General features: G+C 37.1%; 1 protein-coding gene across 4 annotated transcripts in view; it reads right to left on the bottom strand.

Moving 5' to 3' along the window:
* Positions 1 to 14,204, bottom strand: part of PARP4 (poly(ADP-ribose) polymerase family member 4) — a 54,828-nt gene that overhangs the window by 37,703 nt on the left and 2,921 nt on the right. For all 4 annotated transcript variants that reach the window (XM_054223559.1, XM_054223575.1, XM_054223581.1 and 1 more), the window contains 9 exons: positions 11,593 to 11,725; positions 10,143 to 10,329; positions 8,891 to 9,014; positions 7,738 to 7,816; positions 7,065 to 7,178; positions 6,156 to 6,302; positions 4,424 to 4,561; positions 2,261 to 2,434; positions 52 to 212 (listed from right to left, as the gene is read on the bottom strand). In XM_054223559.1, the coding sequence (XP_054079534.1) occupies positions 52 to 212; positions 2,261 to 2,434; positions 4,424 to 4,561; positions 6,156 to 6,302; positions 7,065 to 7,178; positions 7,738 to 7,816; positions 8,891 to 9,014; positions 10,143 to 10,329; positions 11,593 to 11,718 (1,250 nt within the window). In that variant the 5' untranslated portion in view covers positions 11,719 to 11,725. The remainder of the gene's footprint in view (positions 1 to 51; positions 213 to 2,260; positions 2,435 to 4,423; positions 4,562 to 6,155; positions 6,303 to 7,064; positions 7,179 to 7,737; positions 7,817 to 8,890; positions 9,015 to 10,142; positions 10,330 to 11,592; positions 11,726 to 14,204) is intronic.

The raw sequence follows: 14,204 nt of genomic DNA, 5'->3' as shown, positions 1-14,204 counted from the left end.
CACTATACCTTGAATTTTACTGGAATCATTGCATAACTATTAAACACTCACTTGTAATTGTTTTTTAACACTTGTTGTTCAACACTGAGAAATTCAGAACTCATTGAGTCAACAGCTTCAATCTTGCACCTCAGAGCCCGGTATTTGGCCAAAGATGATGGGTTTGGGCATGACATATTTGTTTCACGTATATTGAGCATGTCTCTGATTAGCTAGAAAATACAGATAGAAAATTATGGATACTTGTTACATTTTAATTAAGGAAACTTGCAAACCAGACGGAATTTTATAAAGTTACAGTATTGTTACAAGTAACAATGAAATGGAATACTCAAAAGAACATTTCCACAGTTTGGAACAAGAGCAGACAGCTGTAGAATTCCATGAAAAAAATTCAGAAGAAAAAGGTATATGGAAAATAGTGTTACACTGCTTCTGTACAAGCTTTGGATGGAGCTTGCTCATAACAGCTCCACAAAACAGTGTTTGTGCTTGGTTACCATTTTGATTTTGCTTATTAGGCAATTCTTACTTGTTAGAATCTGCCTTTGTGTCCCTGAGGCCACTGTCCAGCTAGGGCAGTAGCACAAGGTACCCATGTTATTTTCTCAGATCAGGAGAAAGGAGGACATCTAACTTTGAAAAGATTGTAATGCTACGCTTCACTAAGCCATGGGAAAGCTTTATAAGACATAGTAATTTTTTGATATCAGAAATCTCAAAAGGTTTGAATTATCAAAATATTTCCAAGGTTAAAGGCACTATTAACATTTGTTCTTTTAGAACAGTAAGGAGCCTCCTTCCCTTTACCTCTCCCCCTTTATATTTTCTGACTTACTGAAGACTGACTTCTGGATACCCTTGGCCAAAAGAAAGAGGTATCTCTGGCAGAAACTATGGAATTTACATTTTAATCGCAACACAAGGAAGAAATTTGGGTTTGCTCTGTACTTAAAAGAGTGATGAAGCTGTCAGAGCTCTGAGTGCCTCTCACCTCTCCAGAGGGCCTGGCTCCTTGAGCTCAGGGCTACCTTTGACAGGGCAGCTGTGGAGCCTTGAAAGAGAGCTATGAGAACACTCAGCAGATTCCTGCCCCTCTTTTGCACAAGAGATGCCTTTGAGCTTAGGCTCTTGCCCTTGGTCTTCCAGCTGAGATATGTTGCCTATATGCCTGCATCCAGCCTCCCCCCTCCCTGATTCTGACCCAGATCCTGTGGACTTGAGTTCCTGGTTTGACTTTGGACCTGCCAGACAAGCCATAATGAAGAGGCAGTCTGGACTGACCCTGGCTACCAGCAGTCACTGTCACCTGCTCTGCTCTTGGGTACCATGGGACTAGAGCTGATGGCAGTGGTGTAACTGTCCTGGCCTTGCTCACTTCACCCCAAGCCCCGTCCGCCCGCCCTTGCTGCTGGGTGCCAGGGCTGCATCTGTGTGCGCACTCAGCACACCTCGTTGGCAATGCCCCTGTCAGGATGAGAACTTCCCAGCTAGTTTCTGCACAGATGAGGCAGCGGACTGACCTGCAGCAGTGTAACAGCACTCCCGATCGACTGAACTCCTAGCCAGCTTAAAAATGAAGGAACTGACTAAGTAGTACAGGAGCTGAGGGGGAGCTACGGGAGAGATCCTTGGAGATTCCCCTAAGCAGGTAAGCTACGCTTAGACCAACTGAAAGATGTTATCTGTTTAGATGTGCTGACTAATTCCTTGCACTAACAATCCAGGCAGCCCACGGAAGTCCCCCAGGCAGTTTGTGCTGCAGAAGTAGAAACAGACCAAGCTGTACACAGATCGCTCATCTTAAATAGTCTCTAGAAACTGTTCCTGCATATGCAGGAAAGGATACACAGAACAGTCTTTGCATATAGTTAAAATAGCTTAGATATATTTTGCATATAGTTTAAGATAATCAATAGAAAGCGATTATGTATGTGCTGGAGTAGTTGCTAGAGTCAGCTGGATGATAACAGTTCGGTGATTCTCATTTGATCCAGCTGAAGATGCCATCAGAACAATGACTGCAATGGAAACTCCTGTCACCATCTGGACACCAACTGGTCTTCCTGTTCAAAACGCTGAATTCCCCCCATGAGCATTACTCTATTCATTAGATTCCAATGAATTATTTCTTTGAAACTGACAGCCTATGACTAGCTGTGCCAAGCATTCTGTCAATTTATCTAGTGAGCATGTTCAAAACTGGTGTAGCACAGTGCAGATCGGGGCTTACAATCAGGGCAGCAACTGGAAAAGTTACCTGACACAGGTCCTGTTTTCTAGATAACAGCTTTTTGGAAACTTTATAGTCTATGTCAGTTTTGTGACGTATAACTTGATAGAATTCCATCATCATTTCTTGTAGTGCCACTTCGCCAGCTCCCTCATTGAGTGCATTCTTTACTTGCAGTAAAATACCTTCTGCTTTGCTCACCTTTAAAAGAAGAGATTATTAAACTGAAAGCTATTGCAAAATTGCAGAAAGAGTGCAAAGCAATAAATACTGAAAATGAATCATTTAATTCCACACTGAAATAAAACTTTAACTCTTGTTAGTGCAATATCCACAAAATATTTTCTTGCAATTGGATTATTATTCTGCCCTTACACTGGGCTACTTACAAAGTACTTCAAGCAGAGCTAAGAGACAGTAAAATAACCTCCCTGAAATAAAACGGAATATGAATCAGATTGAACAATTACGTTCCTTAACATCTTGTTGATTCATATTGTCAGCTTTAACGCATGATGAAATAACAAAGTAGAGGACAATAAATTTCTTACTGTCTACCTGCCCTAGTTCATCCTAAAATACATAAAGCAGAGTAGAATTCCTATTTGTAAAGTGCAATCTAAAGATGAAATGAAAGCAATGATTAATTTTAGACAGTTTGCCCAGACAGAGCACAGATTTGCTTGTATCTGTATATTCCTTCTCAATTTGGAATTTTTCCAAGAATACTCTATATTATTTTGTCTTCTCGAGGCAGCAGGAGGAAAAAGGCAAAATGCTTTTTAATTTACATGAACCACAGGCAACGGCTAGTAAAATGTTCACATCAGAGGCTGCATAGCAGTATCTTACTGCAGTTCAGTATTGATGCAAGACTGGTCTCTGTCTCACAAATGCCTTTGGGAGAAAAATGGAGGTTAATATAATTGAACAGCAATCCACTTCTTAATTATTCTGTTTCAAAAATCCAGATTTTTTTTTCTTTCAATACAAATGCTATTTCTCTTACAAGTTAATTATAAGTGGGAAGATTTAGTGAAAACAGTGTTACCATATTCTCACAGATTAATGCATTGAGATACAGAATCTTTCAGGTATATGGTTCAGCTCTTGCTAAAGTTACCAATGACTGAACATAATTTATCAAATATTTATCAAATTGCATCTACCTGAAATATGTTAGGACTCTTAATATCCAAAAAATTGCATGTCATAAAAGCATTTACCACAAACAGCATTTCCTTATGTCTTTGCTGATTCATGCAATGGACTCACTACTGTCTCTGAGCACACATATACATTATTACTAATGTTCTAGTTACTCACCAGAACCTACATAAATGTGTATTATTTCCACATCATAAAGTGAAAGGAATATTCTTCTACTATACATCAACTGAAGAGCATCAAGAGTGAGTTTCATATAGTAAGATTAGGGCAAAGTCATACCAGAATTGGGGACCTTCTACTGGCAGAGCTCTTCCATTTTAAAACCAATATTTTGCCTTCAGTGGTAACAGAGATGAATACAACTTTCATCTTAAACAGTCATTTTATTGACTGTTTGTTAAGTTATATGGACTTAAATTACATAAATAAGCATTATCCTCTTAACTGTCTAGGGAGCAAAGCGAAAGAATTGAAGTATGTGGAAAAGTGGGATTAAACGAGACACAGACTTAAAGGGGTGGATAGGCAGTTACTCTTAATAACTGCTGTAATATCCAAAGGCCTTCAGGAATAGCTGTGTGTTAGTTACCTGTGTCATCTGATAATGCAGACAGGGACTATAATTAAAACTTTTTTCCATTACAAGAGAACGTCTGACTGAAGTATGGTTGAAACATACTGGCAGGAGACAGTAACCTGCTATTACGCACTGCCTTCTATGACAATCTTCTTACGTGACTTATCTCATGGAAGGGATCCTCCCATAAGAATTGTGTCAATTGCTATGAAATGGAAAAGACAACCATCTGCCCTAGGGAGTACACCATGTTTTTAGTGTCATGATTCTAAAGCAAAATTTGAGATAAAAATTTCTGAAGCGTGGATTTGTTGAAGTGCAGGAGTCTCAAAAGTGCAATTAACCGATCCCAATCTGAAACACAACATATGTGTTTGCTGGGAAAAAATTATTCTAACAGCATTTATATATTCATCCTCACAGAGTAACAAGAGTTAACTTACATCATTTAGGCTTATGTTGTTTACTGATTCAAGTAGTAAACTATCCAGGTGGCCAATAGCTTCTGCCCAGATCAATTCCACAAAATCACTAACTTCCTGACATATAGCACTTGAATGGATGGCTTCTTCTAGAAGTAACTGTAATAAAATAAACACAATTCAGTGAAAAGACAAAGATGCAAGTCACATCAGTGAAGTTCTTACACAGATAATTAAACTTTCCTATCCCCATAAACAGTACAGCGCACAATGCTCATTCATGCTTAGTATAATTTCTTCAGTCCTATCGAACTGAAGGGAAGGTTTGCTTTTATAAATTCTTCCAAGTGGTGAGCACGGCAGGCCAGATGGCCATGACCTCTCTTGAAAACAGAGACATAAAGTCTTAGAGAAGACAGAAGTTGATTTGCTTGATATCTTTACTGGTACATTGTACTATCAGGTACATGGACATAATAGTCTGCAGACCCCAGCCACTTCCTTTTTTGCACAGCTGGTAAAAGAACAGATGGCCAGTGTTTTATAACATCTCAAACAGATGACACTAGATGTCTAGTGTAGAAAGCTCTGGTGGGAAAGACATTATTCCCATGAAAATAAAAAATTGGAGCACCAAACTACAGTAGAATAGAGAGGCCACGAAAATCAGTGCAATTCTATGAATCAAAAAGACTTGTGAAAACAGATTTTCTCGTGTTTTTCTGAGGAACGTTTAATATTAAAGTATTTACTTTTTCTCACTGTTCTACAAATCCAGAAGCTGCCATTAAACACTTCTCATACAAATTTGGACATTCTACATTACTTGTTTACCTAGAATCAACCACATAGTTTCTGAGATCACTAGAGGACATATGCGGGCCATTCAACATTGTTGGATATAATCTATATGCCAGTTGTGCCTTATAATAGAAACTAACCATGGTGGAAGAGAGAAGCTGATAAAGTACAGTGAGAACAAATTTCTGTCACACTACAACCATTTTAAATAGCAGTAAAACATTGTCTGAAGAGTACTTCAGAAAGCAGAAGCCAACTGCTATTGCCCTTGGGAGGAGTCCTGTTACTGATTTCAATACGATCTACAGCAAGCCTGTGACATCTGTACAGCATGCAGAATAATTTGGCAAAGTCATACATAGAATGGTCTAGGTTGGAAGAGACCTTTAAGATCATCAAGTCCAACCATTAATCTAACTGACAAAACCATCACTAAACCATGTCCCTAAGTACTATATCTACCCATCTTTTAAATACCTCCAGGGATGGTGATTCAACCACTTCCCTGGGCAGCCTGGTCCAATGTTTCACCTTTCAGTGAAGAAATATTTCCTAATATCCAGTCCTAACCTCCCCTGGCACAACTTGAGGCCATTTCCTCTTGTCTTGGCGCTTGTTACTTGGTAGAAGACACCAATCCCCACCTCTCTACAACCTCCTTTCAGGTTTGCTATATGTGATACCTAAAAAGTGATGTGCTCATTAGCTCATAATGCATCTACTGAGAAAAAAACCCATATAACGAATATGACTACATTTGCTTTTAATGTGTTTACATATGGGGAACATTCACTCAATATTCCAATAATTTCAAAACCTTTACATATAAACAGTCTCCCTTAACCTACAGCTGTATCACTGTAATCTAGACAATGTTTACCCCATTCAGAAAATTGGAAACTAAACCAAATCATTAAGGACAGAAAAGTGTAAACATGCAAGTTGTACAAACCTGTTGCAATTTTGTAGAAGCTAAAGATTCTGCTTCTGGTGGAAAAGTTTCTCTGAGCAGGAAATCCTGGCTCTTTAAGTCTGCAATAAAAGTCTCGTACTTTTCTCTTATTTCTTCAGCAGTATTAGTTACAAATTGTTTATTATTCTGTAAATTGAAAGAGTAAAGTTAGTCAAAGAAACCACATAGAGACTTAATTAATCAATTTTACCAGACACAGCTCTAACAGCTGACAATCCACATGTAAGTTCTGGGTTGTGATTTAATAGGCTTCCAGCAAGGCAAAGCTTTCATCAGGCTTCATGGGACAATAACAAGCACAGGACTCCATATACAAACCCCACAGTGACAAGAGAGGTTCATCTAAATGTGTGCTGGAATAACTTGTTTTATCAATTGAACTATTCAAAATTAATCCCTGATGCAGCTCCTTTGACTTGAATCTAGTGTTGTTACAATGACACAGGCAGTACGAGCTGTACCAGAGTGCCTATGTAACTTGTATGCTGAGAAATACACTTAGGCTGCCCTCAAGACAAGCTTTCCCGTCTCTCAATGGTATGTCCAGAATATCACTCGCTATAGCATTTCAGCATGTAAACATGTTATTATAAGTTTAGATATTGCCAGGAAAATATATGTGAGTATGAGGCAGGTGGATCCAGGACCATGCTGTGCTGCTGTCAAGTCCCCAAAGAGTTCTTTTGAGCAAACTGTAAGCAAACACAGAGTAGAGGAGCCAACTATAAATCAAACTGTTTATGATAAAGCTTAACAGAATGACCTCCTATCATCTATATCTAAGGAACAGCCTGCAAATAAGAATCAAATGCATCTGAAGCTCTCTAGAATGGGTACGTTCGATGTGCATAAAGAAACAAACAGGTAATGTCAATGTGTGGTTCATACCTTTGTTCCATCTGATGTACTGAAGTTTGCATATAGTCGAAACGGAAACTTGCAACGCTCTTGGGAACACTGTAATTCAATAACTACAAAATCTTTGCTTTCCTTCGACTTGACCTAAATGGAGAGATAAATAAAGCCCCGCAACCCCCAATTTATTGCTTAATGGTGTTTCATTCACATGATGTTGCATCAAGTACTTCCCTTTGTCCTATTTATTTTTTCACCCAACTTAGCACCGCTATGACTGGCTAAGAAAAGAAGCAGAATTACTTATTATTTGTATCACAGTAACAAGCAGAAGCCCCTCTCATGGCTTCACTGTACTGATTGCTGTGTATTTCCATCATTTTTGTGTTTTGAAAGATTTTTTAATAACAAAGTTCAAAATTTAAATTAGACTTAGCACATAACAGCTATGATAACGTACATCTTGTCAGAAGCAAACATATTATTCTACTGCATTACTTTGGTGAGAACACTACAGCGATAATAGAAAAGCTTTATTTGGATAGAATTAGACTGCAATGAAAGACAGAAAGCACTTTTCAATACACCTCTTTGCATTGCTGTACGTGATAACATAGAAGAGTTACTGTTGATGTGTATAAAACTATAAACCTTTTATTCATCTACTGATCCTCCTACATTCTCTCACAATAACAGAAAGGCTTACTTTTTCAAGGACACTGTATTTTGCTACCTCAAAATCTTGGGGGAAAAAAGAAGTATCTTGGTAATTTTCACCATGAAGTCTGGAATGGAATCAGAATGATTAAAATCACATATGCCCAGTAAATATTGTACTGTAATAGGCTGCAACATCATACTAAAGTAGGAACTAATATAACAAGATAAATCTATTTTTCAGCAGCAAAATAACAGCAACAAAAGTTTTGACAAATGAAATCCCACACAGACAAGCTGCTGCACTAACAGGCCAGAATGTCTAATGTGAACCTGAAGACTAGATTTCAATCTTCATTCTTCAGAAAAACTATGGATGCAACACACAATAAATGTATTTTCATTGCCTAGTTACACATTAATTTTTTAATAGCTTGATCAGCTACCAGTGCTGCCTGAGGCTAATTCCTCCCTTACTCTTGACTTTCACATTAGGATATATAGGTGTAGTTATATTCTTCAGCATCAGGACTTTTAGACCAAGTGTAACTTCTCGTACATTCACACAAAGTAACTAAATATCTGCCCTACGACTGAACAGTAGTCTCTAAAATTGAAAGCTGCATTTTGTTAATAGATTTAAGAGCGCCGGAGCTGGTTTTGTTGCTTTAACTCAATAATTAAAAACAGTTGTAACAATACTGCTTCCCTATCAACTAAGACCAGTCTCAGTTATCTTGATTTTCTCCCAAGAATTTTCATGGGAGAAAGAGATGCTCAGCACTTCTAAAAACAGTGGATTGAAAAAAACTGTGTGATAATAAACAGAGCTCCCATCAGAAAACCATAAAGCTCAGGCATAGTAATGCCTGGTGAGTTGGTAGAAGCTTTGCATGTATTAGGGAGCTGGACTGTAGGTGTCCACTGAGATGGAAAAATGTAAAATAACTTTCCAGTCACATCTGAAGGTTCAAAAAAAAAGAAAAAGAAGCCGTTACAAATTCATACATACGGCATACAGAAAATGAAGAAAGAATAATTTTATCTTCCACTACATTATTAAGATTATGAGAGCCATTTCCAGGTGTCGATGGAACACACTGGGAAGTGGGTTTTTTTGTTTTTTTGGTTGTTTTTTTTCAATTTACAGAAATATCAACACAGAGGTATCAAAATACATCTTTAATTTTATTTTATTTTACCTAAGAGTCCTCACTTTGGCCTCAATTCTTCTCTTACTGTCTTCAATAACAGTAAGGTTGGAATAGTTGTTTTCATTTTTTTTTGTGGCGTTTTTCTTTTCAGATGACGACAGGTTTTCCACATCTGCAATCAAAACATTTATTTACTTGGTATAATAACTGGTTTCTCTAATTTAATTTATGAATAGTCAATAAAAACAATACTACTACTTAATATTGATAAATATTTTACACACTGAAACAAGTTAACCAGCTTCTAAGGTCCCATTTTATTCCACCTTATAACTGGCAGGATACGGAGTCAAGTATCGAAGGGCAACTGCCCCAGCTGCCTCACTGCTAGAACCAGAGCTACCCCAGGCTATGCCAGAGCTTACTCCCTTCAGGCACTTCTTTTTTTTTTTTTTTTAAAAAAGTTGTAAGTTGTATAGATACAGTGTATGAATGCAGTTTTACTTTTACCTTAAAACTATTTAGGCTTGTTACTGAATGGATCTACCAAGCTCCAGACATGCACACCCACGGCCTCTGCTGTGCAAAATCAGATTTGTCCAACAGACTCAATGACACAGCAAACGTACAAATGCGGGGGTCCTGATTCTCAAGTCTTATATATAGTTCTGAAAATCGGACTGATTCATGACATGAAAATGTTCATAAAATAAGATGTATTATCTCAAAAGTAACTACTTTTAAAAATAATCAAAGGAAAGACTAGCATCCAGCAAAAGTAAAAAGAAATAAAAAGCATAGTTACTAGGAAGAAAAAAAGAGAATTAAAACACTAATAACTTTCAGGATGATAATTTTTTGCTGACTGCACACATTCAATAGAATTATCTTTCTCATCTCTTTTTGGTGTTCTTTTGCTTGTTTCATAGCATTAAAATGAACATTTGTCTTTTTTCCTTCTACACAGTGTTATGGTAATTTGCATCTGGACCATGTCACACACTGGAATGCTTGAGGTTCTTCTATTTTAATTATGCTGCATTAAATATTTCTAGCCCATGTTAACCTTTTCACTAGCTATCTTATTTTCTCATAATATTGAGTTCAAAACATAACACTTCCTCATACTGAAAACCACTGTGTTCTGTAGAAATTAACTAAAATTTCGAGGTTATTTCCAACTTTATTGCTAGTTTCCATGGTTGCTGATTTCTTAAAAGCTGGTTCTAAATATTTATTTTCTGAAACATTCTTTTCCAAAGTAACTGATAGAGGAATAAACAATGTCAAATACACTTACCCTGCCCTTGGTCAGAAGTGTCATCTTGTGATATATTAACCTTAAATGCATCAATCTGTAAAAGCTTCCCCTTTTCAACTGATTTCCAAATGAAATCTGCACATAAAACAGGTAGCTGATACTTCCGAATATTTTTTAGATCGCGACAGCTGAGGACATTAGCGGTATCCACAAGAACATGTGTACTCTGAAAGACAGGTTGCAATTACAGTTGCTCTGCACGCATAACTACAATATTAATCCAGATACTGTGTATTTCCAATTCATACTGGTATAATCCTAGAGTCCAAAGGAAATATTTAAAAAACACACAACCTTTTTGGACCATATTTTAACTGAAACTTCCAGTTTAGAAACATGGGACCTCTGCACTTCATCCATAGACAGCAGAATGAGCAGGACTTTTTTCAGGTGATAGTTCTGCTCAACTAAAATATGTATAACTTCAGAGTGTCCACTTTTCTGCAATTACTATGAAGATACAAAGGTGAGCAGGTGCCTAATGTTCTGCAGAGCTTTTAGCATCACACAGGAGGTCCAATAATGGGCAAGTTCTGTTGCGGCCAACATGGTACAAACCCAAAGCTATTTCGGGTAAGAGTGTTTAAGAAAATAAAAGCTGGGTAGAATGATGAAGAACCATGATAAGCCTTGGTAACCTTATAAAGAATGATACATTTTTTTACTGGAATCACATATATGCTGAAAATTAAAACTTTCTGCATAGTTAGGACAAAGTAAAAACATTTAGAGAAGTCAAATCAAATGAAATGGTCATAAGTAGGAGGCAGTGGATTTTGCACCTTGACTAGTTAACATGAAGCATGCAAGAACTGATGGATACAGAAAAATGAAAGATTATTACATCAGAATGAAATTACATCTGCTTTACTCGGAAACAGGATGATAAATGCATGTACTTTTATTTGCCCCATATGACAAAAGTACAGCTTAAAAAAGCAGCAGCACTGAGTCCAGGTCTGTTCTGAAGTTCCCATTTGGAGATAGATGAGACTCTTTTTAATCATAACGTAACTTCTGCAGCTTGGGTAAGATTTACCCGGAACAGGTTGGCCGCTTGTTAGCTGTTCTCAGCATCCTAGAGTTCACAAATTTTAGGTATTGAAATACCAGCGATGCATCTCCTTATTCAGAGTTTCCCCTCTCTGACGATGAGAGAAGAAAAACAGCATGGCAATTTTATCCAGGAAAAATACTTCCCCGGTTCTTTTGTGGAGGGAGAATATTGCTTTTAATCTTTTATGTGACACTTCAGTACTACAAAGCCAGATGCATTAAAAACGTAAACTGAATATTTCTATTTAAATATTGAAGAGAGACTTAATCTCTATGGTTCTTATTTCTCTACATGAGGCAAGATTAACACTCTACAACATTTGCACCACTGATACTTTCCTACTGAGATCTCAGAAATAAATCTGGAACTTACCTTGTGATTAAGCACAAAATTAACTACTCCACCATTTTCTTTTATGCATGCTTTCAGCCTGCTCTTATCCTGAATGGGTAAGTATTTAATTTTAACAAAGAACACACAGTCTGCAAAGATTGCCATTGCCCTCCTGTTAAAAGAGAAAAGAATTTTTTATTTTGGGATGAGAAAACTTTCATCTAAAACTAAGTAGTCTCTCACCAAATATTTTGCAAATTGTTTGCAACTCTACAAAGTTCCAAAACAAATCCCATTTTATTAGCATGGTAATCAAATCCACCCAGAACATCTTGTAATTAGTGGTTTGTTTCTTTTTTTTTTTTTAATTATGCAGAAAATTGAGTGTGACCTACATTTTCAGTAAAGTCATGGCTTGAACTAAGTGCCAAACTCTTGATCTCTTGCTGCTAACACCCACTGTTAGTAACGTGGAAGCGTCTTAATTTAGACTGGAACAACCTCATTTTCATTTCCCCTTTCACACAGTATCATTATAAAATAACTCTCTTTTTCAAGAATGTGAACAGCTTTTCATGTTTCCACTCACTGATTTATAATCTGCAAACATAAAAAACCCCCAATATTTAAAAAGAACTTTGGAAAGCTGATCCAGATTAAACCCACCACAGCAAAAAAGCCCCAAAACCCCAGCAACAATAAAACCCCCAAAACCAAGAAGCTAGTTTTAATCCAGATCTGTTTTCTGATTGAATTTACCTTCTGGCTTACAGCAAATATTTACAAAAAGGAATAGTGTAGCAGTGGAAGTGATGGAGGTAGGGGAGAGATGCAAGTAAGGGGACTACTTCTTTTCTCAGCAGCGTCAACCTAAATTGTCTGTAAAACAACTTGAATGAAAATCATCTGCATGTCATTTGTGACGAGCTAGGCTAAGAGATGAGAGACTGGGAAAGTTTTACTTAAACAGGAGTAGAATTTATGACAACAAAATATAATGGCAGTGTCTGGTTTAAGTGAATAAAATGTATCATTGATGTGTATTTATTTTCCTGGATGCTTTATAAGTGTAAAATTATTTTAAAAACTGATGAGAATGATAAATGTAGCGTAAATGAGAACACTATACAGAGCACCGAGCGCTTTACATAGCATATGAGCTCCTCAGCATGTCATGGGCTTTCTAGGGTTTCCGAGCCCTTCAGTGGTAAATGAGTGTTAAGTGGGAGCTAGAAGGCCTTATGACTGGGTGGGTTCAGACAGAAGCCAAAACCAATGCCTCCACTAAGCTTATTTGAAGCAGGGTGCCCAGTTTAGTTTTCTCTGAAAGGCATTCAGATGGCACACCTCAAAACCACTTTGAGAACTTAACGTAAGGCAGCTCTTGACAACGAAACGGTTTGGCTTAAAATTGCATTGCTTCTCCAAGCCAAACTGCTAATGCAGACACACTGCTAACACTACAGTAACGACCACGAAGAGAATGCGTGCTTCTAAAACAAAATACTCAGGTCATAAATTTTTTTACTAACGATTCTTTGGATCCAATACACTGCGTCCATATCTCATCCAGAGGGTTAGTATCTGTGTCAGTGGTAAAGACATCGTTTTTACTCTAACTATTTGTATTTCTGGAAAAGCTACTTGATGATGTAAATTTTCCACAGGGACTTAAGGCCAAATAATTTTATTTGTGAGATAACTGGACAAAACTGACACTCTAGAATACTTGGCTTTCCAAATTCATCCTGGACTCACAGAGGCAGAACAAATAAGAAACTGCTTGTTGAAAAGTAAAGATAACGTGAAAGGAAAGCAGTTCTGGTGTTAGCCAAAAATGTATGATATTCAGTGTCCTCTATCTTTGGGAGGCCATTTGGAGAAAAAATGACCTTCCTCTGACTTAATGAGAGCTCCCAGATAGACTGCAAACGCTGATTAAGCTTCTAGTCTCCTACGTCTATAAATAAACAACACCCACATTAAAGACTGCAAAAACTGAAGCAGACACTGTCTGAACTACTTGCCTTCATTTACCACTTCACATTTTTCTGCACGATGTTTGTGCAAATGAGGAAACATTTATTAGAACACTAGTTTCTTTGGACTAAAAATAAAGAATTTAATCACCCAATAGGTTCTTCTGGCTTAAAAATAAGTATTGGTCAAATTGCACCAAAGCCTTTACAAGATCAACAAAACCTTTACATCAACCCTGCAGAAAGATTCCACTGTAGTGTGGAGTGTGAATAAACCAAAAGACTGTAAGAACGCAGAGGAAATGTTTAAATGGCACTGACAACAACATTTCACAATCTAATATAAGATTATTGTTTGATTAATTTATCAAGGACCCAAGTCTAGAGCAGATGATTAGGATCAGGTTTCAGGTTTAAAAAAACCCAAACAACACAGTAGCCTGAAGTAATTTTGGGGTGGGATTTAGAGTATGTTACCTATACTACATTTATGGAATGTGTTTATTTTCTTATTCTCTGGCCTATTAGATTTTCAATGTATGCAGGTAAAGTTGTTCTTCAGTGGAATAAAAAAGAAATCAGATGGCCACGGAATAAATTAAATTATGAGCTAAATAATAAAACATAGTTATTCAAGGAGAGAGAGCAAGATAATTCACTTGAATTTAGGGT

Source organism: Rissa tridactyla, chromosome 1 (genome assembly GCF_028500815.1).
Source record: "Rissa tridactyla isolate bRisTri1 chromosome 1, bRisTri1.patW.cur.20221130, whole genome shotgun sequence".
NCBI lineage: Eukaryota > Metazoa > Chordata > Aves > Charadriiformes > Laridae > Rissa > Rissa tridactyla.
Note: the sequence above shows the minus strand (reverse complement) of the source record. Positions and strands in the feature narration are given on the sequence as shown.